A 22,792-nucleotide genomic window follows, 5' to 3' on the forward strand; every position below is an offset into this window, starting at 1 on the left:
ATACAATACCCCACTCGGGTATCATTGAAAAACTCATCAGCTTAAATGTTAACCCATACATCACAAGATGGGTTGCAAACTGGCTGAGTGACAGAACCCACAGGGTCAGAGTTGCTGGCGCCATGTCAGACTCAAAGCCTGTCACAAGTGGTGTACCACAGGGCTCAGTCCTGGGCCCACTCTTGTTTGGCATCTACTTTTCCAAGTACAAGCAAACACAGGAGGGTTATGGCTGACAAAGTTTGCAGATGACTGCAAACTGGGCCATAGTAGAAAACACATCTGACACAGATATCCTTCAGAAGGGTCTCACAGAAACGGATAACTGGTGCCAGAGCCATGGCCTAAAGTTAAATGCCAAAAAATGCATAGTCATACCCTTCGGGAAAAACAAGGTTACCCCTAGCTACCAAATAGGTGGCAATCCACTGAGCACAGAAGAAGTTATCAGGGACCTGGGGACCCAGGTTGATAGTAGTCTGTCATTCGACACCCATGTAGCTAAAGTAGCTAGGAAGACCTTCTACATTGCCCACCTTATCATGAAGGGATTCTCATCTAGATCAATGGAGGTCATAGTCTCCCTATACACATCACTCATCAGACCAATGATTGAGTACAATGCCCCATTCGGAATGTATCTGACCTGACACTTGCAGCAGCTGGAGAGGCCACAAAAGTTCCTCACCAAAAGGATAAAGGGTCTCAAACATCTGTCCTATGCTGCCCGACTGAAAGAACTCCAGCTCTATTCAGTCGCTTACCGCTTGCTCAGAGATGACCTTTGCCTAACATACAAGGCCATGTCAAACCCAGATTTGATGAATATGCTTCACCTCAAAAAATCTAGATCCGTCAGAGCCACAAGGGCGGGAGACTTAAACCTCGACACGGCTATTAATAGGACGTGCTGGAGGGATAGATTCATCACCCAATGACTCCCTATGCTGTGGAACAAAATCCCGGTATATGTGAGGCAGAGCACCTCGCTGGCCTTGTTCAAGAGAAATCTTGACCAATGGATGGGAGATCGCAGATATACCCCAGGGATTACCTCAGTGTCACTGCTCGACAGAGGCACAGCAAAATAATGGGTATAGTTCCCCATACTAAAGGGGTGGCGTAAGCCACAAAACTATGGGCTAGGCTTGTAAATGCCCTCGGGCAGATAGCCTAGTATGAACCTATGAACCTATTCTCTGAACTAAGCTTCACTATATTTCTGTCTAAAGCTAAGATAATTTACTATTCCCTAATAACTTACTTGGGCAAGGCAAGATTAAATATGTGAGCAGTCTTTCTTGTCAGGCTTCCCAAACAGAATACTCTATACTCTGAGATTTCTCTTTGTAATATCTAAAATATAATTGCCAAATCAGCTGGCAGAATGACCTCATCTTGTCACCTGACTCTACGTTCTCACAGTATTCCCCTTTGAAGCTGAGACAGGAAGTCAGCACAGATGGCCACAATACACATCCATATGTTTATGGCAGTGCCTGGGGCCTCTCTTCTTTTCACTGAGCTAACAAACAATGGCTTTGCCCCAGACCTACCAGCTCCAGTCCTGTTCATCACAGTGGGATGCCGATTTAATGGTTTAACAGCTCATTTAAATTTCCCTTATTTCTTTAAAATAAGTTAGCTGGTTAACTGGCCTCTGTCCCAGTATCCTCTAGTAAAACATATACTTTTAATTCAGTTACACTAATACATGTACATTTCATTTCATTTCAAGAGGGTGCTCTGTTGATAGATTTCAACATAAGCAAAACTCACAAATATATTTTCAGCATAAGGAGCTTGTATAAATCAGTTTGCTATACAAATAACGTAAAGTTCTAATGCATTTGTAACACGGGCACCTTGTATAAATCAGTTTGATATTGCAAGGATATATCATTATTTACAACACTTCAGCTAGCTGTGCTGGCACAAGTCATACATCCACTACCCTACTTCGCCTGGCATGGCTTGCAGTACCTCCTATTGTCACAGTAATTATTAGGGATTCCTACATCACAGCTAGAAATATGCTTCTCAGACTTCAACTTCTGGTCCTGTTTCACCCACAAGCTCACCCTCACTGTTTCACCCTCAAGCTCACCCTCACTTTTGTAAACTCAGTTTAATTTCAGTATGACCTTTCCTCTCACAAACTTGAAATGGCATTAACACTTAAATGAAGATGTACTGTCTTTCTGAACAGAATATACACTAGATTTTGAAACGAAGTTTGTAAATACATTGCATGCCTTGTCTCATCTCTCTCTCTCTTTTTCTCTTTCTCATCTCCATTATCAGTCTGCCTGTAAAATCCGGAAATGCTTTCAGATAAAAGCCCTGATAGTATACTATATTAAATATGACTTTCAGATTACATAGCTCCCATTACACATGAAAAAGGAAATAGTCTCAGTTTATTTTGGGGTGCACTAAAATGCTCATTCCATTTAGCACAGAGTCAGCTTCAGTTCTCTCTTTCAGTTTCCCTATTCTCTGTTAAAACTTAATCCCACCACTTTTGGTAAAACATTTAATATGGCCAATAAAATCCTTCTTATCCCATCTTCACTATTTCTCCCTTCAACTTTATTCTTCTATGTCCTAACATACTTTTAATTTTTTTGGCATTAAAAATACTGTTTACCATATTTATACCATTAAGGTACTTAAATGTCACCATCATCTTCATTAAGACACTTTGCTGTATTTGAAAATGTGAACTGAAGCTGTCAAGCCATTTGTCATAGAAGCTGCCTTGCTTGTTCCAAGCCTCTCATTTGTATTTGTTTGGGTCATTTCCTGGGCTCTGGCATTTATGAGATTAAATGTACATTAATTCTATAGTTTGGGTGTGTATCACTGCAGATCTGTACAACAGTAATCTGGCCTTCAGCTGATTATGTTAAGTGATCCCTTCAATGTGAACCCTACGTGGACTCAGCTTTCTTTTTTGTGGTCACAGTAGAGAGTGGACATGACTCAAACAATGACATCTTCACTCTCCAGACATCCGGAAGGTGTGCCTGATAACAGATAGACCTAAAAAGTAGAAGGCATGTGGTAAAGGCCTGAATTGTGTAATTGCGCAAATGCTAATACAAGGATTGAAGTTTAATAATTTACAAGAAAGACCGTAATGCAGAGAGAGAGAGAATAAACCTCTATGAGCATGACTTGTTGTTGTTAAGGTTCAACAGGTTACTTTTATGTGATGTCTGCTTTTGTATAGCTTAATTTTTTGTTCAGAAAACTGTTCCTCAGCAAGGTAATTGATGCTCTAGCCTTACTTTTGACCCTTCCTACCAAGGTATTAGAATAATTAGTCCATCAGCAGATGAAATACAAAGTTCACTTTTGAAGGCTGATGACATAAGATGGACTTCAATGCAATTGTTAGATTCTTTAGTTAACAAAATAACCAGCTTTAGGATTATGAATACTGGGGAGACCAGTGGAGTAGCCATTCTTAGGTTTCTCAAAGCATTTGACAATATAAGCCATGGTCCCCTCCTACAAAAAAATAATAGACATGAGTACCTGTATTGACTGTAAAATGGCATCAGCGTTAACCCCCCTTTTTTCCAATTTTGTACATTGGGTTGAGGTGTCACATCAACAATGACCATCTTGTAGAATTAATGTTCACAACTCCGAGATGCTAGCCCTGCTGCAGACTGTAAAGCCTATTTCCAGAATTACTTAGGCACCAGAAAGCAGAGAGTGAAAAAGTGTACATTACCTTGTCACTTCATTTGTCTGTTGTGGGTTTTCATTTGATCTCCTTGTCTAATTGTATCCAGATACACAGCATAAAGACAAGCATTTTGTTGTACATGGGCGATTGTGTCCTCATTTTCTAAGCTAACAACACCCTGCCGACAAATTAGCAATCTCAAGGAAGAGCTGCTAAAAAACTGTGTGATGTCTACCTCCTCTTCTGTATAACTAAAGACAAATGTGGTTTTCGTGGTGAACAGACATGGAGTGCTGACAAAACAGGTTTCTCCAAAGGTTCACAATGGCAAGAGAGCAGACTGAAGTTCTTGCTTCATAACATACATTTGTCTTTCTAATCAGGAATATTACATAAGCTGACCACATTTTATACACTGTTGTTTTCTTTCGGCTTTTCCCGGTTAGGAGTCGCCACAGTGGAACTCCGGTCCGCTAATGATTGGCAGTAGATTTTCACGGTGCCGAGTTGCCAACTCAACACCCAACCTTCAAAGAAGGCACGCCCATTTACGCATGTCTTTCAGAATGCCACCCAACCGCGGGGAGGACATGCAGACTCCACACAGAAGGCACTCCCTGCACTCCAGCCAAGAATCGAATGGGAGAACCTCTTGCTGTGAGGCAACAACGCTACTGCTGCACCACCACAGCTGTTCCACCACATTTTATACACTAACTATAATAAATGGAAGGGTGGTGCTTGTTTACTGAAAAGAGGGCCATTTGTCACATGACACCAGAAGGCAAGTCATATGCATTTATTTTATGCGTGCGTATTTATTTATTTATTTACATTTGTTGACTGGGAGTATCTGACTGGACATAGGTCCATTTTCAGCGGAGGCCTGGGGAGAAAAGCTCCACAGTTAAAATATACAGACAGTAGTTACATTGGATTTACATAGCGATTATCAATTTGATTAACATAACAATTAATTACAAACATAGTTACAGATGAAGAACATAGTGCATCAGTAGACAACTAGAATCTTTATCTGCGAAGTACATAACAGACATAAACAATTGTTACAATAAGAAGTTCCTGCTGTATAATAAGTAGTAGGCTTATGAGCATCCAAGCTTGCTATAATCAAGGTAGCTAGTGGGGTGGAAAGAACGGTAGTGGTTGGATGGGGTGGGTGATATTAGAGTGGGAGTTGCAAGGGCATAGCCAGCATGTTTTTAGGTGTGCTTTTAGTAAAGTTTTGAAGTGGGTGCATGATGGTATGGAGGTAATTGTGGGTGGGAGGGAGTTCCATAATTTGGCTATGGCACAAGAGAGTAGTGCTTCACCAGCAGAGTTATTGGATTTAGTGATCTGCAAGTGATTTTTGTTGCTGGATTGTAGTGGTCTGGTGGTGTGATAGGGTTGGAGTAGATTCTGGAGGGATGGGACATTTAGTGGATGGTTTACTAGTTTGTGGGTGAGTGAGAGTTGATACCATTGAAGGAGGTGAGGGAGCTCAAGCCAGCCCAGTTCAGCAAGTGAGAGACAGTGGTCACTACGGTAGGATGCCCCTGTGGTGAATTTGGCGATTTTGTTGTAGCAGGTCTCTAGCTTGTTTAGATTGCATTGCCTTAGGTTGCTGTATATTGGAGAGGCATAAAGTAGGGTGGAGATAAGATGGAAATTTGCTACTGAAATCTTTGCTGCTTGGTAAGAAGTTTCTTATTTCTGTATAATGCTCCTAGTTTTTTGTGGACTTTTTTATGGTCATGAATATGTGAATGTCAAATTTTAGATTATTGTCTATTTCCACTCCTAGCAATTTGGTGTGTTCTGTTGGGTGTATAGTGGTGTTGTCTTTTGCTGTGATGTTAAAGTGAGAGTTGTTTTGAGTATGTTTGGTGGGTTGGAAGATGAGTAGGTTAGTTTTGTTTGGGATGAGTATTAACTGGGCATCGGATAACCAAGTTTCAACAGAGGAAAAGGCTTCCTGTGTTACTTTTTGCAGTTTGGGTAGGGATTGGGCTGAGAAGATGATGGTTGAATCATCTGCGTATTGTATGAGTGTGCCATGTTTGGTGGCAGAGGCTAGATTATTGGTAAAAATATAGAACAGTAGGGATCTAAGGATGGATCCTTGGGGCACCCCTATAGAGACAGGCAGTTGGGGAGATATGTCATTCTTCCATACAATGGATTTTTGACGGTCAGACAGTTAACTCTGAAACCAGTTGGTGACTGATTGAGAGGATAGGTTACTGAGGACAGAGATGAGTTGTTTGTGTGGGACGATGTCAAATGCTTTAGATAGGTCTAGGAAAGTAGCAGAGGAGAGATAGCCATTGTTTTTATGCTGAAGTATAGTGTTAGTAAAGGAGAGTAAGGCAGTGGGGGTGCTATGGTTTGGTCAGAAACCATGCTGAGTATTGGAAAGGAGGTTGTTAGTAAGGAGGTAGTCTGAGACCTGAGAGTGAATGCATCTCTCTAGTATTTTGGAGAGTGGAGAGAGAATAGCTATGAGGTGGTAATTGGTTAGTTCTGTGGAGGGGCTGCCTCTGTGGAGGGGACTTACATGTGATACTTTCCATAGTGTGGGAACGTAACTTTCTGACAGATCAGTTAATCAAGATGGATACTGGGTAGGCCAGAACATCAGCTGCGATTTGTAAGTATTCACTTGGGAGATTGTCTGCTGCTAATTTGGTGGGCTTAAGTTTAGTTAAGAGTTTTTTTTTTATGTTGGAGGTAGGTACAGGAGAAAAAGAGAAGACAGTGGGGAGATTACTAGTTGAAGGTGTGGGTTGGAGGGGAGGGGGTTGTGTTGTTTAGCAAGTGATAGTATTGTTTGTGTGAAGTGTGTGTTGAATGAGGTAGCAATATTTTCGGAGGAGTGAGGGATGTTAGGAGGAGGGTTACTGACTTTACCTGGGTGGAGGATGGAGTTTATGGAGGACGAGAATTGTTTGGGGCTGAATTGGGAGGAGTCTAGGGCAGACTGGTAGTATTGGAATTTGTCCTGTTTTATTAGCTTTTTGACTCTATTGCGTAGTTCTATGAATTTCTGTCTAGGTGAAGGGGGTTTGGTTTTGCGCCAGTGCTCCCAGGCTTTATCCCTGTTTTTCATTTCTGACTTAGTGGTTTTCTGTAGCCATGGGGAGGGTTGTGTCTTGGTTCTGGAAAGTCTTATGGGGCATGGTAATTAAGGATGCTCAGGAAGGTAGTATTAAAAAGCTTATACTTGTCTATGGTGGTCTGATTTTTGTCAAACTCATGTCAGACCACCACTAATGGTTAAGGTTGAATACAGTGACAGGATAATGTAAGCATCACAGTAATATACCTCTAATGATTATCGGACATGCCTTATTGGGCAATGACTCAGAACTACACATAAACTGATCATATTACCATCACAGATAGTGTACCGAATGAGACAAAAAGCTCAGGTTCACAATGCGGCTTGTGCTAATGGGTATAGGATATACGGCATTCACCATTACTGTCTCTTGACATTGGAATATGTTACTTACAAACATCAAAACATTTTCTTCTATCTGCCCTTTACTGCTAAATAATATACTACCAGTTCCTCAAAACAAACACAATACAGGCACTAGGAGTTACATAAAGGTCCAAAGAGCTAGGACTCATAAACTCCAAACATTTCCTGTCTAACCCAAATATCAGACTACTAACCAAATCCTACAAAACATGATATACAAGTAACTTATCTTCCATAAAAAGATTTAGGTTGGTAATGTAATCTGTGGAATTTACATTAACCGATAGAGAGCCCATCAGAGAAAACAATCAGATATGCACTGCTAATCTGACTGCTATCATTTGTGAAATAACAGTACAGGAGGTTTAATGTATTACACAGTGAAGACTGTATTTTGGCTGAGTCTTTCTTGCAGTTTTTACTTAATGATTTTTCTCTGCAACCTTTCTACACTTCTCTTGGTTTACTATACTTTTAATTAGAATGCACATGGAAAACAAGTGTCTCCAAACCTTTTGGTATTTCATGTTAAAATACCCATAATGTACTATTCTCATTCCAAACTTATTTAAAAGACAGAGCACTACAAATATATATCAGTAAAAACCTTTCAACTCAAGCTTTTCTAAAAAACTAGAATACCCCAAAAGCTCAAACATTGGACTGCTACTGAGCTCCCTGTTCATAAACAGATTTAGTCAAGATCTCCCTCCCCTTAATCTCATCATGTATGCAAATGATATACATTTACTAGAATCCATTAAAGCATATAACACCCTACAAATCAGCCTTCAATCACATTCTTCCAACTCTGCAACTGTACTACAGCAAACAAACTACTTACCAATCCTAAGAAAATCGCCCTTATGACATTTTTGACAAAAAGAAAATTGCAAACAATTTAACCTCTCACTTTTAAATACATTAATAGCAATAATATTCCCAATGCCACTGAACAAAATACTCATGACTCACACTAGACCCCTACCTCAATTTTTCTATTCATACTGATAAAATTGCTACAAAGCTTTTATTCCCAACTTAAATAATGTAGTAACTGTGTTACTACATCTCTCACCTTCTCACATCCACTACCAGGGAAAGTCATTGCATGAAATGTATTTATACCAAAACTTGAGTATAGTCGTCCTCTATTAGCCTTACACGCAGCCTGTAATACATACAAGATGTGGTCTCTTGAGAATAGGGTATGTAGATCTGCAAACTTAGCTGACACAGAAAACACCATTGTGATGTATTAAAATCTACTGACTGGCTCCCTATAACTCTCTGAGCAAAACTTCTGATCTGTAACTCCATTTCTAAGATAAAGTTGGTATATTATCCTTCCCAATGAAAAGAACATTACATCTAATTTAGCAAACATGTTCCCTAAGAGGAAAACAGGAAGAAAACATTTTGCTTGTTATATCCCCTTTTAAAACAACTGGGGAAAAGCCTTTGCCACATTAGGTTCTACTATTTGGAACAAACTACCAAATTAATTAATAAACTAACAGTCCTTAATAGCTTTCATTACTTACAAACAAAGCCCGTTGTACCTGTTTTAAGGAGACAGGCTAGTATTCACCTTTATCATCTCACAAATAAGTGTAGAACTTCAACAATGTGCAACATGTAAGTACTGTAAATGCTGTTCTAATATAACTGCACTGTGACTATATTTCATCAATTTACAAATGTTACTTGCAAATGTATTGTATCAATAATCATATATCTGCATTATGTCTGTATTCCAGATATCTGCAAATACACCTTACAACTGTTGTATGTCTCTTTACAATCTTTAATTCTACCTTGCTGTTTACTATATGTTGCCTTCTGCTCCCAGGTCATGACTGAAAGAGGTCAGCAGATCGGTTCACCAACTATGTTATCAAATAATGACTAAGTAAATAAAATCCTTCACATAAAAACATGTATAAAACAAATACCCGCATACATGCCTGTGCTAATGGCATGGAGGGATAAAGTTCTCATTATGGTCCGTGTGAACTAAGTTCAATTACTAGCATGGATGCTTGACTGTGCAGGCAAGGTAGAATTGGCATGCCTATCCAGGAAGGAGGGAGCATGTAAAACAGTTCTGTCAGGTTTTAATGGAGTATGCAGCACAGTGAGAATGCCAGACTAGGAGGAGCAGGATGATCCAAAGGCTGTGATGCTCTGTAGGTCTGGAGCAGAGCCCTCACTCAGGTACACCTCATTCCTCATCAAGACAAGCTGCATCAACGTGCTTGTGGAGGAACTAGGGCAAAGAATAATCCCCAGTGGTTTTTCAGCATAAAGCAAGCTGCCAATGAAGTTAGAAAAAGTACCTGCATGCATTCATATGCACATATGGGGATTCAACAACTTGTACTGTAAGTTGTGATGTCTTCTTCCATCAGTTTCATTTTATTTTTTTCTCTGTTTGTCAAAGCTACCATTTTATTGTACAGTTCTATCTGCAAATGTAGAGGATGCAGTTTGAATATTTGCAGGAATGTGCAATTGCTTTGCTACATTCTACTAACTATAATGACGCTATTGGTGTTTGCATTTAATTAGGATTTTTATTTGGTGATTGCAGTTTGGCAGTGTTTTAATATTCCACTACGGAGATCATGCAACATCAAATGAGGTGGAGTTGTTACTTCCACTTAACACAAACTGTTCATATTTCTCCATGGTTTATAGTGTTTGGGACACTTGAAAAAACACCTTGTTTAATGTATTTTCCTTTTTGGGTATTTTTTTAAAATTTCAATATTTTAAGATGTTCTTTTTCATAACATGGGGTATCACTGACAGTAGCATAGCTAGGGCAGGGCAAAGAGGGCATCTGAGCAAGGTGCAAAATGTTAGGGGTTGTGATTGGCCATCCAAGACTGATCCTGATCGCTCTTTTGTGCATACTGGCTTTTAAACAAAATATAAAACAGCACCAGTAAGGTGGATGAATTACTAGCAATGATAGGGACACTGATTACCCAGCCATCTCTTTCTGCTGAAGGGTTGAAATTGCTCCATAAGCTAAATTTCTATAATCCTGAGCAGTCCTAGAAACTGTTGGCATGAATTAATATTTCTGATTAATTAGTTTGGCATTGTTTTATGTCCTTATAACAGTACCTCAGTTTTTACCTGGCCTATTAGTGTAGTATTCTTTTGCCAAACTCCGAGGCTTCTTCTTGTATCATCTTTGCTTTAATCATATATATATTTTTCACTATTTCAGCCACTGGTATTGTATATGACTTGTAAAAGCTTATGCATTATGCATGTTCGGTGCAGACATCCTTTACCTTATTTATGTTCATTGTGTATATTTTATTTTCTGCTTAGCTGTTCCTCATCATGTTAAATGGTACTGAACCTTATGTACTTTAATGTCTCATTGTAGTTTTTCTTTAGGGGCTGGGTAGTGGCTGAAAAGTGTATTGCACCAATTAACACACAACAAATACACAGATAAACTTTCCACCAATCTTTTAAAAGATTGTGCAATACTTTTGTTATTTCCCTGCGTCTTCCAAGTCATGACCATTCCTATTCTTGAACATCTTTTTTTCTGAAAATACAGTATTATTCATATGTGCCTATATTCTAGAAAACAAAAATCATGCAGGGGGACAAAACCTCACATATACAGCGGTAACATTTTCTGGAATCATAATATACCTTTAGAAAAAGGGAAAAAAAGTATTCTGTGAGTATGGAGAAGTACATCATGCACACCTGTTGATAATTTGCTTTCTTCCATTCTGGTATTTTTTATACTAGTACATTATTCTCCCTATGATATATTTATAATATGGCTACAGTCACTACTTACCATCTAACTGCAGGTAGCTGTGCACACTGGGCTAAGCTGCTCTGCTTGTCTTTGCTATTAGTCAAAGCTTGCAGTAGCCAAGTATGTTGCCATTAATCGTTTTGGGGCTAATCTGAATACTTTCTTTGATAAACAAAATATATATATATATATATATATATATATATATATATATATATATATATACAAAACCACAAACTGATAAATACCAACATTGCAGGTCGCTGCACCTCTAAAAAGCTCCTAGTAATCCAGAGGTTATATTCAGAACTCCTAATAATCCAAAAATGTCTGTAAAGAACGCCAATAAACGAAAATACCAAACAGGAATTTTATTAAGCTTAAAATCAAGCTTTTCGTCGGCACTCTGCACCAACTTCTTCAGAAAGCAAACTAAAAACAAAGAACAATACATCTGTCCCATTATTTAAGCATCATAGCTCCACTCAAACACTCCCCCTTGTGGACACACCTGAAAATCGCACATCAAAGCACTTAAAAAACTTAACCACAGAAAAACTGTGCATCACCATTTGTATAAGATCAACATGACCAGCCCTGAATATTTGTAATCAAACTAATGCTCTAAATTTACACCACCAACATAGCATGTATACAATCTTAAGTACCTGGTAGACACTATAAACACACAAGTGGTAAACCCAGGAAAAGTATATGCGTGTAGCGCCTGTTTAAAAAAAACATGTAAATAAATCAAAATGCCATTCAGATGGTAACACAACTCGATGGAAGACTACAAACCATGAGTTGATATAAAATATACAAAATACATCTATGAGTATACCTTGGAAATGTATGCTTAACATTGTTATGTTGTTACCATAACCATCTGATAATAGTAACAATATTAGTAGCAAAAAAAAAAAAAAAGTAAGTTATATATTATATATTGATTGTATAGTGTGTGTAGCGGCCGGTACTAGGAGGCTGATGTCCCTTACATAAAAGACAATTCTGATGAACGATCAAACTACACATCCCCCGCTTAAAATAATGGACCACAATGTAACCATTGATAAAGACATTAAAAAATAAAACCAATAATAACAAAGTAGCACTAAACCATTTTAACAATCAAAAAATGAAGAAAGAAACAATCCCCATAAAATAGCTAAAAAGGTGGTCATTCCCAAGGGGATTAAATCAGTCTAAGAAGATTCACCTAACTAGGCTTCTCAGTTTAAGAAAGCAACTAACAGAAAGCATGCTGTTTAGTCCAGGTAGGTGGTAAGCTTCCAATTTGAGTTGCCACATCAACTCCTTGCATTCAAGTCTCAGAGAATCAGGACCCCCTGTGCCTCCATCACAAAGTTGGTCAATCACCAAAAATGAAAATTCATGACCTGGGTTGTCTAGAATGTGTTTTGCCAGGGCATTGTCTATATATTTAAGATTGTACACATGCTATGTTGGTGGCGTAAATTTAGAGCATTAGTTTGATTACAAATATTCAGGGCTGGTCATGTTGATCTTATACAAATGGTGATGCACAGTTTTTCTGTGGTTAAGTTTTTTAAGTGCATTGATGTGCAATTTTCAGGTGTGTCCACAATGGGGAGTGTTTGAGTGGAGCTATGATGCTTAAATAATGGGACAGATATATTGTTCTTTGTTTTTAGTTTGCTTTCTGAAGAAGTTGGTGCAGAGCACCGACAAAAAGCTTGGTTTTAAGCTTAATAAAATTCCTGTTTGGTATTTTTTTTTATTGGCGTTCTTTACAGACATTTTTTGGATTATTAGGAGTCCTGAATATAACCATTGGATTACTAGGAGCTTTTTAGAGGTGCAGCGACCTGCAACGGTGGTATTTACCTTCATAATGTTGACAGGCACATCGTTGAAACAACTTCCGCGAACTCCAAACTGCAACTTCTCAAAACTGCAAACACCAATATCCCAAATCGCAAAATCTCGCCCCTTTTTGACCCATGGTAACATTTGTTTCAGGTGTGGAGTGGTCGGGAATGTTGATGTTCACTGTTTTGTTTGGTTTTTGACATGTCAGCGGTACAGAATTTGCAGAAACAGTTTGACTGTGTGTACATTTGAGGATATGCTTTCAACATTATGAAAGTAAATGTGTGTGTGTGTGTGTGTGTGTGTGTGTGTGTGTGTGTGTGTGTGTGTGTGTGTGTGTGTGTGTGTGTGTGTGCTTGTGATACTTAACACTTGCAAAATTCACTGCTTCATTTAATCCAGAGGGCTGGCATGCCTCTGCTCTTATCTGCCAGTAATATTTTTTATATTCTACATTCTCATCGTTGTCACCACATTTCAAATCATGAATTACAGTTCAGGATAGAAGAACAGAATGTGTTCCCTTCACAACAGTTTGATGAATGCCTGTAAATAGCATTAGTATTATATTTAGTGCACAGGGCATAATAATGAGGTCTATATTTAATTAGCGAATGCTTAAAATAGCGAACACTGATTTATCAACCCTGCAACCTGAAAATCTCAAAGACACGAAACAACGATATTTTTCCCAGGGAAAAAAATCGCCTGGCCATTTTGGGGACTTTGCCATTTCCTCCACTGTGGTGCGATCTCGGAGTTGGTATAGTTAAATAGGGGGGGTGTGAGGGGCACAGCCCCCCACATAAGGGTGCGTGGGGGGTGAAGCTGCTCACTTTATTTTGTGTTTTGAATTTTTTTTTTTTTGTGGAACAGGGAAAAAATTACTGTTGAGTGTCTTCAGGATTTTCAGGTTTAGTTTTAAAGGGTTGATAAATCAGCGTTCACTATTTTAAGCATTCGCTGATTTAATATAGACCGTAACAATGCTTGTAAACTCAAGTGCAACTTACGAACTGCTTCCCTACATAAAAAAGCTAAGCATTTTGAACATAAGGTGAAATACACAAAATAATTGGACTGATAAGTAAAAAAGCTGGTACTCCATATTTTTTCATTTTTAATAATGCAAAACTTCCTCGTTATTTATATATTGACATTGCCGACGCCCTCCACAAGGAAAGACCCTTATCCCATACCTTCTAATTTCATAATTCCATTTTAAGAAAGCAGCTGTTTGAAACACTTGCATGTTTTATTTATAAACATAGGTCTTGATACTAATGTTTTACACATAGTTTCTTATGCAAAATTTTTCCAATTGTTTGTAATTATGTCTTTAATGGCTTGGCTATCATTTGTGAAAGGTAAAAACCATTGTCATTGCACTATTTAATTTAACAAATTTTTTTCAGAAACATTTTCTTTGAAAATAACTATCTTACATTTAGTATCACTAACTTCATCTAATTGTGAAGCTATAGCAGTATTTTGGATGCCATCTGTCTTTAATTTCAGCCACTTGCTTACTTTCTGTAGCATATACTTCTGCATTGATGGCCCCTCTCAGTCTGCTAACATGTGAATGTTGTCCCTTTAATGTGTTGTTTTTCATGGGTACAGAATGTAAAGTTCACTAATTTAAATGGGTATTAGTCCTAATTTCTTTCTTAAAATGTTCTTTCTACTAGGTTCCCCCCATCTTTTTAGTAACAGTAATATCCAAAAAATTAATCTCTTTCCTATCATGAATTTATTTTGAACTTCACATATTCATTGTAATGCTTTAGATACTCTATAAATTGGTATAGCTTCTGAAAACTACTGTTACTCCCAACAGAAGGCCTTTTGGTAATTTATGAGAATGTGAGGAACACATCACCTTCCAGAATACACACCAGCACTGCCTTCACATAAAAACACAAACCACATACCCACTTTCACGGAGGCTCTCAATAAAAATCTACCCAAACAGCTAAGACCTCCAAGACAGAAATGCACTCAGCCACCACAACACAACAATAATCATGAGGCACATAACTCTCCTAAACTGTGTGCCACTCAACCAAAGCCCCTAAGGCAAAACAGCATGCCCGACACACTAGTCATAGGTGACTCGATAGTGAGGCACACTGATGTCCCACTCACTAGGTTGAATAAGGAGAAAGCAACAGTCAGCTGCCTGTCAGGTGCCAGGATTCACCACATAATGCATGCACTCAGGTCCCTCAACAACAGGCACAAATATGACTCAGTCATTGTACATGTGGGTGTGAATGATCTGAGACGTACCTCCCTGGGCTACATGAAAAGAGACATGGAGGAACTCTCGGATTATGTAGCCAAGGCAGGTATGACCCTAGCCCTGAGTAGCATCCTGCCATCATCCAGAATGATACCACAGTACAAGCAGAAAATGATTGATTTCAACAACTGGCCAAGTTTCTAGTGTCACTCTAAGGGGATCCAATATCTGTCTGCCTGGGATGACATGATTGACAGACCTCGATGCTTTGCCAGAGATGGCCTACATCTGTCACCCCTGGACTTCTGGATACTGGACAAGGCTCTTGCCACCCCAATAGTGCCTTTTTTAGGCAGTGTTCCAAAGACCAAATTACCACCTTAACAGCTACAAACAAATGCATTCTGATGGTCATGCTGCTCAGTGCTAGAAGTCTAAATCTCAAAATGTACTCACTCGAAGGACTCCTTAAAATGGAAAACATCAACATTTGTGCTGTAACAGAGACCTGGTTCAAGGCAGCAGAAAGCACCCCTACACTACCAGGCTATAACCCTTTCCACACCTTTCGGCCCCAGAACTTGGACCGTAGCTTCAAAGGTGGTGGTGTTTCCATATTCAAAAAGGATGCGCACACCTCCAGACTGGTAGCCCAACATAACGCATCATAGATACTGCAGGTGGAGCTAACACTGGATAAGACAGCAATTCAGGTTGTAGCCTGCTATAGGTCCCCAACCATGTCCCAAGACTCACACTCCACGTTCCTAAGCACCCTGGAGAATATTAGGGTCCAATGTAACACTCTCATACTAGGTGACTTCAACTACCCCTCCATTAACTGGGAAAACTACTCATGTACCAATGTACTTGCCCAATGTTTCCTGGAGTTCATTAATTCCAATGCCCAGGACCATCTCTTTCTTACCCCCACTCGAGGTAGCAACTTCCTTGACCTGGTTATTACTAACATGGGCGACCGTTGCTCTACACCAATAGTGAGCTCCTCCCTGGTTAGATCCGACCACAAACTAATCACCTTAGAAATCCAAATCCCTCCCACCCCTCGCGAAGGGTAACCACCATGAAAAACTGCTCCAATGCCAACTTTGGGATCCTAAAAACAGAAGTGGCTAACTTCATGGCACCCATGAAAATAGAGAATAGTTGCATGACTGCTGAATCATACACCAATGCACTGTATGAACAGGTACACAAATGCATGGATCTCGCCATACCCAATAGAACCAAGATGCTGTCCTCCAAAAAAAGGAAGCCAATCTGGTGGTCCCCTGCCATAAACAAACTCTACAACAGAATGTGGAGGAAACTGACATGGAATAAGGTGATGTCTCAAGACTGGAAAAACTCCCTTATCAGCCTCAACAAAAAGTTGAGATCCCTCATCAAATCCTCTAAAGCTAGCTATGAAAACAGAATTGCAGCAGACAGTAAAGACAACCACAAGGCCTTCTATAGCTATGTAATGAATCTCCATGGCAAAACCCAGATTTGCTCTGAACTACTGCACAGTGGTACCTCCTATACCGAGCCAACAGATATTGCCAGAATACTAACCGACAGATTCAGTGCTAACTTTACCCCTCTCCCCCCTCAAAGAACCAATCACAATACCAGTAGATTGCCAGTCACCCAGTATTACTGCTACACAGGTTAAAACAGCAGTGTCCAAGGCCAATAATACAGCTTCTATGGGACCTGACAATATCCCTGGCTGTGTTCTACATGAATTACAGAGTGAACTGGCACCTCACCTGTGTGCCCTGTTCAATCACAGCCTCACCTCAGGCTTTGTCCCTACTGAATGGTGCACTGCTGCAGTCATCCCTCTCCACAAAGGAGGAGCAACTACAAACCCTGGGAACTATTGCCCCATTAGCCTGATGAGTCTGATATACAAAGCTATGGAATGCATCATCATGGACCTAATAAACAAGGATATAGAGAATCTCCAAACTCTGGATCCCACACAGTTTGGTTTTATGAAGTGTAGATCATGCCTGCACAACTTAGTCGACTTCTTTAAGTCAGTCACCAGAGCTGTGGATGAAGGCAAGGTGGTTCATACAGCCTACCTTGATCTGGCCAAGGCCTTTGATACCATTCCCCACTCAGGAATCATAGAAAAACTCACTAAGCTAGGCATCAACCCCTAAATCACTAGGTGGGTTGCAAACTGGCTCACAGATAGAACTCACAGTGTGAAAGTAGCTGACTCAAGTCAGACTGCTGACTAGTCACGAGTGGAGTCCCACAGGGTTCAGTCCTGGGTCTTCTCCTGGTGGTATCTACTTCTCTGAAGTCCAGGCCAACATAAAGGGACTCTGGCTGACAAAGTTCACAGACAATTGCATGTTGGGAGCTATTATTAACTCCCCAAGTGATGTTGACATCCTACAGAATGGTCTCACTGAGACCAACGACTGGTGTCAGAACCATGGCCTTAAGCTCAACGCCAAAAAAATGTGTCATTATCCCCTTTGGGAAAAACTCAGTTCCCATGAATTACCACATTGATGGTAGTCCACTGAATGCAGAAGGTGTTATAAGAGATCTAGGAACACAGAGCTGCTAGGTATGCTACACCTAAAGAAATCCCAATCCCTCCATGCCACACTCTCCAGGGACCTTAACCTCATTACCACAATGAACAGAACTTGCTGGAGGGACAGATTCCTAACCAGAGACTTCCCATAGTCTGTAACAAACGTCCCATTCACGTCAAGCAGAGCACTTCACTGGCCCTCTTTAAGAGAAATCTTGATGAGTGTGTGGGCAATAGGAAGTTCACTCCGGGGATCACTTCAGTGGCCTTGCTTGACAAGGGCACTGGAACTAACTTTGGGCGGCATGATGCCAGGGGAATTTTCTTGGACTAGGCTTATATAGGCTTCAGGGCCGTTAGCCTGGTACACAGCTATGAACCTATGAATAGGATGACAGCAACCTCTCTTTTGATCACCACATTGCGACTGTGGTCAGAAAGTCCTTCTATGTGGCACATCTCATTACTAAGGGTTTTGCATCCAGGAAGAAAAAGGTCATTGTCTCCCTTTACTCTTCCCTCATTAGGCTAATCATCAAGTAGAATGCCCCATTTGGTATGCACCTCACTAGACACCTACAACTACTGGAGAGGCTGCAAAACTACCTCACAAAGAGGATCCTAGGCCTTAAACACTTGTCCTATATGGACAGACTCAAAAAACTCCAACTATTCTGTGTCTCATATCGCTTACTTAGAGGAGATCTCTTCTTGACATACAAAGCCATGTCTGACCCAGCTCTGTTAGAAATGCTACATCTAAAGAAATCCCAATCCCTCCGAATCACACGCTCCAGAGAACTCAACCTCATTACCATAATCAATAGAACGTACTGGAGGAACGGGTTCATAACCCAAAGACTGCCAATGCTATGGAATAGAGTTCCCATACATGTCAAGCAGAGCACGTCGCTGACCCTCTTCAAGAGAAATTTTGATTAATGGATGGGAAATAGAAAATTCACCCTGGGGATAACTCCAGTGGCTCTGCTTGACAGAGGTGCTCGGAACTAAGGTCAAGTGGCACGATGCCAGGGTAATCCTATGGCTAGGCTTGAAAAGGCCCCAGGGCCATTAGCCTAGTACACACCTATGAACCTATGAAACTATAATGATGCATGCTGCTTGGTTCAGGAAGAACTAGCTGTATATGCATTTAAAAAAAGCTGGTCATTTCGCAATGCTATACAGTTGGGTAAGTAATAAGTGGAGCAGCATTTTTATGAGAAACAGCATGTTAACATTATCAAGCTCCCACTACTGACAGTGGCAATGGATATCCACAGTCTAGGCAAGCAGGGTCCTAAAACATTTAAAGAAGTCCTATACTGTAATGTACTTTAAGGTGTACAGTGGATACCATTGTACACTTGTGTCTCTGGAATGGGCCGGGTCCACTCTGGTACAAAAACCAGACAAATATTCTTTCCTCTTGTCCTTCACTTGTGGTTTTGTGCCTTGCATGTTCATGGACCCTTGCTTTTCCTCTGGTAGATTAATTTGGCTTATCTGTCTAGTTGTGAACATACAGCTGACTACCAACAATCGGTTCTTCCACATGGTATACAGGCAGCTCCATACCTGCCACTGATAAACAATCCCTTTCTTTTCTTCCTTTCATAGTCCCAACACTTGTCCATATATCTGCTTGTATTCTTCACAATGTCAGGTTTGTCACATGCATGTAGCTGCTCTCCAATAACTGACACAGCTCTGTGGAGCTGGTGGACATCTGTAGAATGCCCGACTCTGTTAGGTGTTCTTTTAAGTTTCAGCAGATGTCAGTATACAGCATGCATCCTTAATGAGGTTTCATGATGCTGCATGTTATAAAATTGTGATAGGTTTTATTGTTCCATCATAAAAGCATGCTGTGACATTCCAGATGTACTATACTGCATTGCTAATGACTACCTGATTTTTATTCATGTACATTCAGGGGTGTCTCTTTTGGCTGGTTTGAGGTGTAGCTCCTCTTCACGGACTGCCTATACATAACTGCCTCATTCATTTTAGAGTCTGTCTCACGTGTTTTTTTTCTGTAAAACTATGAAAAAAGCAATATTCCATTATTTTAAACTTGGTATTTTCCACAAATACAAATTAAAAATGGTAATGAATATCATCCTTTCAAGGGAAACAAGTCAGATAAATTGAATACTAGGGGGATGAACATCATTTATATCTGCAGAGTGTGTGTGTGTGGGGGGGGGGGGGTGTTGTGCTGACATATCCCTCTTGGCAAAATACGTAGAAAATTGAATCTTGCACTTTTTGACTGAGCTGCTATTGCAGAGTTGAAATATCTTTCTTGGAAAATCTTCTTTTTAGTGGTTATTTCTTGAGATAGAAGTTTTTGAGTTGTAAACATAATGTGTAAATCCTTCATACCTAAATTTCCAGAAGGAACAAATGCTATTGCAAACAAAACCATCATTTATGCCTAAGATCCTCGATCAGTCTATCCACTTACCTGTATTCCTTTCTAATTACTTATAGAAGTAAGTATTTGCTTCATCACATGGATGTTCTGAGACAATTCAGAATTTATGGGAACAGCAAAATCTTTAAGCAAAAGGTTTACAATTGTTTGAGTCCTTTTCTAAGAAGAAATAGTGTTCTAAGTTTCTAAAATTAATTTATCGCGATGATTGACTGATTGTATCAAATTATGTTACAAAAATACAATAAACCTTTGCCTTCAGGACCAAGAGCTCATGGGCAGTGGCTACAACCAAGGCCTTTTTCCAAACTGCATCCTTAGATGATACTTGCATAGTAGCTACTTGGGCTTCATTGAATACTTTGCTGAAATATAACCTGGACATGATCTCTAGATCTAGGTCTTCCCTTTGGGCCACAGCTGTTAGAGGCATGTTCTGATAAAGATAACTGCTCAGAGGGATTAAACCTGGGATTTTGTCCTGCTGTTGATTAGGATGGATGGATACTATATCCAAAGGTAATGCACTTAGCATAATATTAGAGCTGCATAATAATGTCCAGCTTCAGCAATATGTTCCTCCTTCTTACCCAGGCCTTCTTCCTGACATGGTGTCAAGGTATGACCAGATTTATGAAGACCTCCAGAAATTCAAAGTTATGCAGGAACCTTCACAGGACATGGTCTCAAGGTCTTTGTTTTTGTTTTAATTTTTTCAACTTCCCCTTAATATAACATTGCTAAGATAACAAGAAGACTGTTTTTCAGGGCATCATGGATTTAAAAGGAGACACTAGTAGACTAGGAAAGTTTCAGATCAGGCCTGCTCAAACATATCTAATGTTAAAAAAACTAACTTTTGTGTATAATACACATATACATACACACATACATATAAATAGACTACTTGCCGTAAAAGTGTTGAAGCCACACTACTACCTATAGAGAGAGAGAGAGAGAGAACTAGATAGACAGATAGATAGATAGATAGATAGATAGATAGATAGATAGATAGATAGACATGCAGATAGATACAGATAAGTATGAACAATATAAGTACATGTTCATGGTATTATGTATCAGAAATATGCAGAAAGTTAAATAAGATAAATGTTACATTGAGATATAAAATATTTTTGTTGACTATTGTACTAGCGGATTTTTTAATCTTAATTGTATCACCTCTGACTACTGAATACATCAGAGTTATATCTACAGTGCTAATATTAATATACAGGTACTTTTTATGAGAAACCCAAAGGTGTTCCATGATTTAGATAGCTGTAACCTGTAAGCTATTAATCATATTATTACTGAATAAGTAAGTGAATGGGCGTAACTTCGTTGAAGGCTGAATGGGCGTACCTTCATTGAAGGTTGTGCATCAGGGCTGGTAACTCGGCATGTAAAAATCAACTACCAATCATTAGCGGACTGGAGTTCCGCTGTGGTGACCCCCTAACCGGGAAAAGCCGAAAGACACAAACAAACAATTACTGAATAAGTAAATAATTATTATACTGCTTGGTAGGTTGGTATTCTAGGTGATCCCAGTTGCAGGGAAATTATATTTTCCCATACTCAAAGGTAAGTTACATAAGCTGAAAAGAAAGGAAAATAAAGCATTAATTCTCTAATGTTACTGTACAATTTTCTTTCTCTGCCAGTGGCATTATTTAAGAGAAGTTACAGTGTGTAATTGAGAATCTCATAGTTACTTTTGCAAAGTATCTGATGTTTGGTGCAGTAAAATTTTACGTTTTGCAACCCCCACATTTTTACTGAAATGGGCCTCTAAATTCCCTGTAAATTTGGTGAAATTACATTGCTGTATGCATAATTATATTATTCAATATAAAAAGCAACATTATAATTAAAACAACATTTAAAGACACATATTATCTACTCCTGTCCAAGATTTAATGTTATTTTCTCCCTTCTCTTTCCAGGTTGCCTATAATTACAATGGAACTTTAAAGAAGATCATCCCAGTCCCTGGAGTGGAAATTCACTGGCCTGGAAATACAATCCCAAAAGATACTTTACCATGTAGCATTGACAAAAGCAATCCTGCCTGTCTGCAAGGTCTATTAATATTTTCTTTTATCTAGCAAACTGCATATTATAACACAAAAAAACATCTTTTTCTTCCACATCATTGTTACAGAATACAAAAATAATTTAATCATGCTGACAGTTACTCCCTTGTTATATAACATACTGTTTACATTAATAAAAAATTGCATATGTCTGGATTATAATTTAAGAGCTTTAATATCTCTTTCTGTACTTTGTAGTTGGTGTATCAAGTCTCTGACTAGCTGCTCTTGGTTCATTTTCTGGAAAATTTGCTTTGGGGCAAGTCTTGAAGGTAGCAAGTTAAGCAGGACAGAACACATTGCCTTATCCTGGTAACAGCCCCCAGCTCCTCCTGTGAGATTCCCAGGGAAGCTAAGAGAGACAGTCTCTCCAGGAGTATATACATCTAGGCTACGGCCCTCTATCAGTGGGCTTTACTTGATGCACCACTTACTGGACATTGCTAACAACTTCTTCATTAAGTATTCAGACCACAACAAATGATTCCTTTTATCCTAAAGAACAACATCTGTGCTTTGTGGTCCACCTAGTTTGCCAAATTCTTCATTTTGTAATCGGGTTAGTGTCTGGTAGCAGCCCTGTCACAGAGCCT

The 22,792-nt window shown here is 39.4% G+C and overlaps 1 protein-coding gene across 1 annotated transcript in view; it reads left to right on the forward strand.

The window, feature by feature from the left end:
* Window positions 1-22,792, forward strand: part of NPR1 (natriuretic peptide receptor 1) — a 3,300,976-nt gene that overhangs the window by 1,737,881 nt on the left and 1,540,303 nt on the right. Inside the window, exon 6 of the mRNA XM_044079969.1 lies at window positions 22,050-22,185. Within this exon, the coding sequence (XP_043935904.1) occupies window positions 22,050-22,185 (136 nt within the window). The remainder of the gene's footprint in view (window positions 1-22,049; window positions 22,186-22,792) is intronic.

This window comes from Protopterus annectens, chromosome 8.part0, assembly GCF_019279795.1.
Source record: "Protopterus annectens isolate FY-2018-M chromosome 8.part0, PAN1.0, whole genome shotgun sequence".
Taxonomy (NCBI): Eukaryota; Metazoa; Chordata; order Ceratodontiformes; family Protopteridae; genus Protopterus; species Protopterus annectens.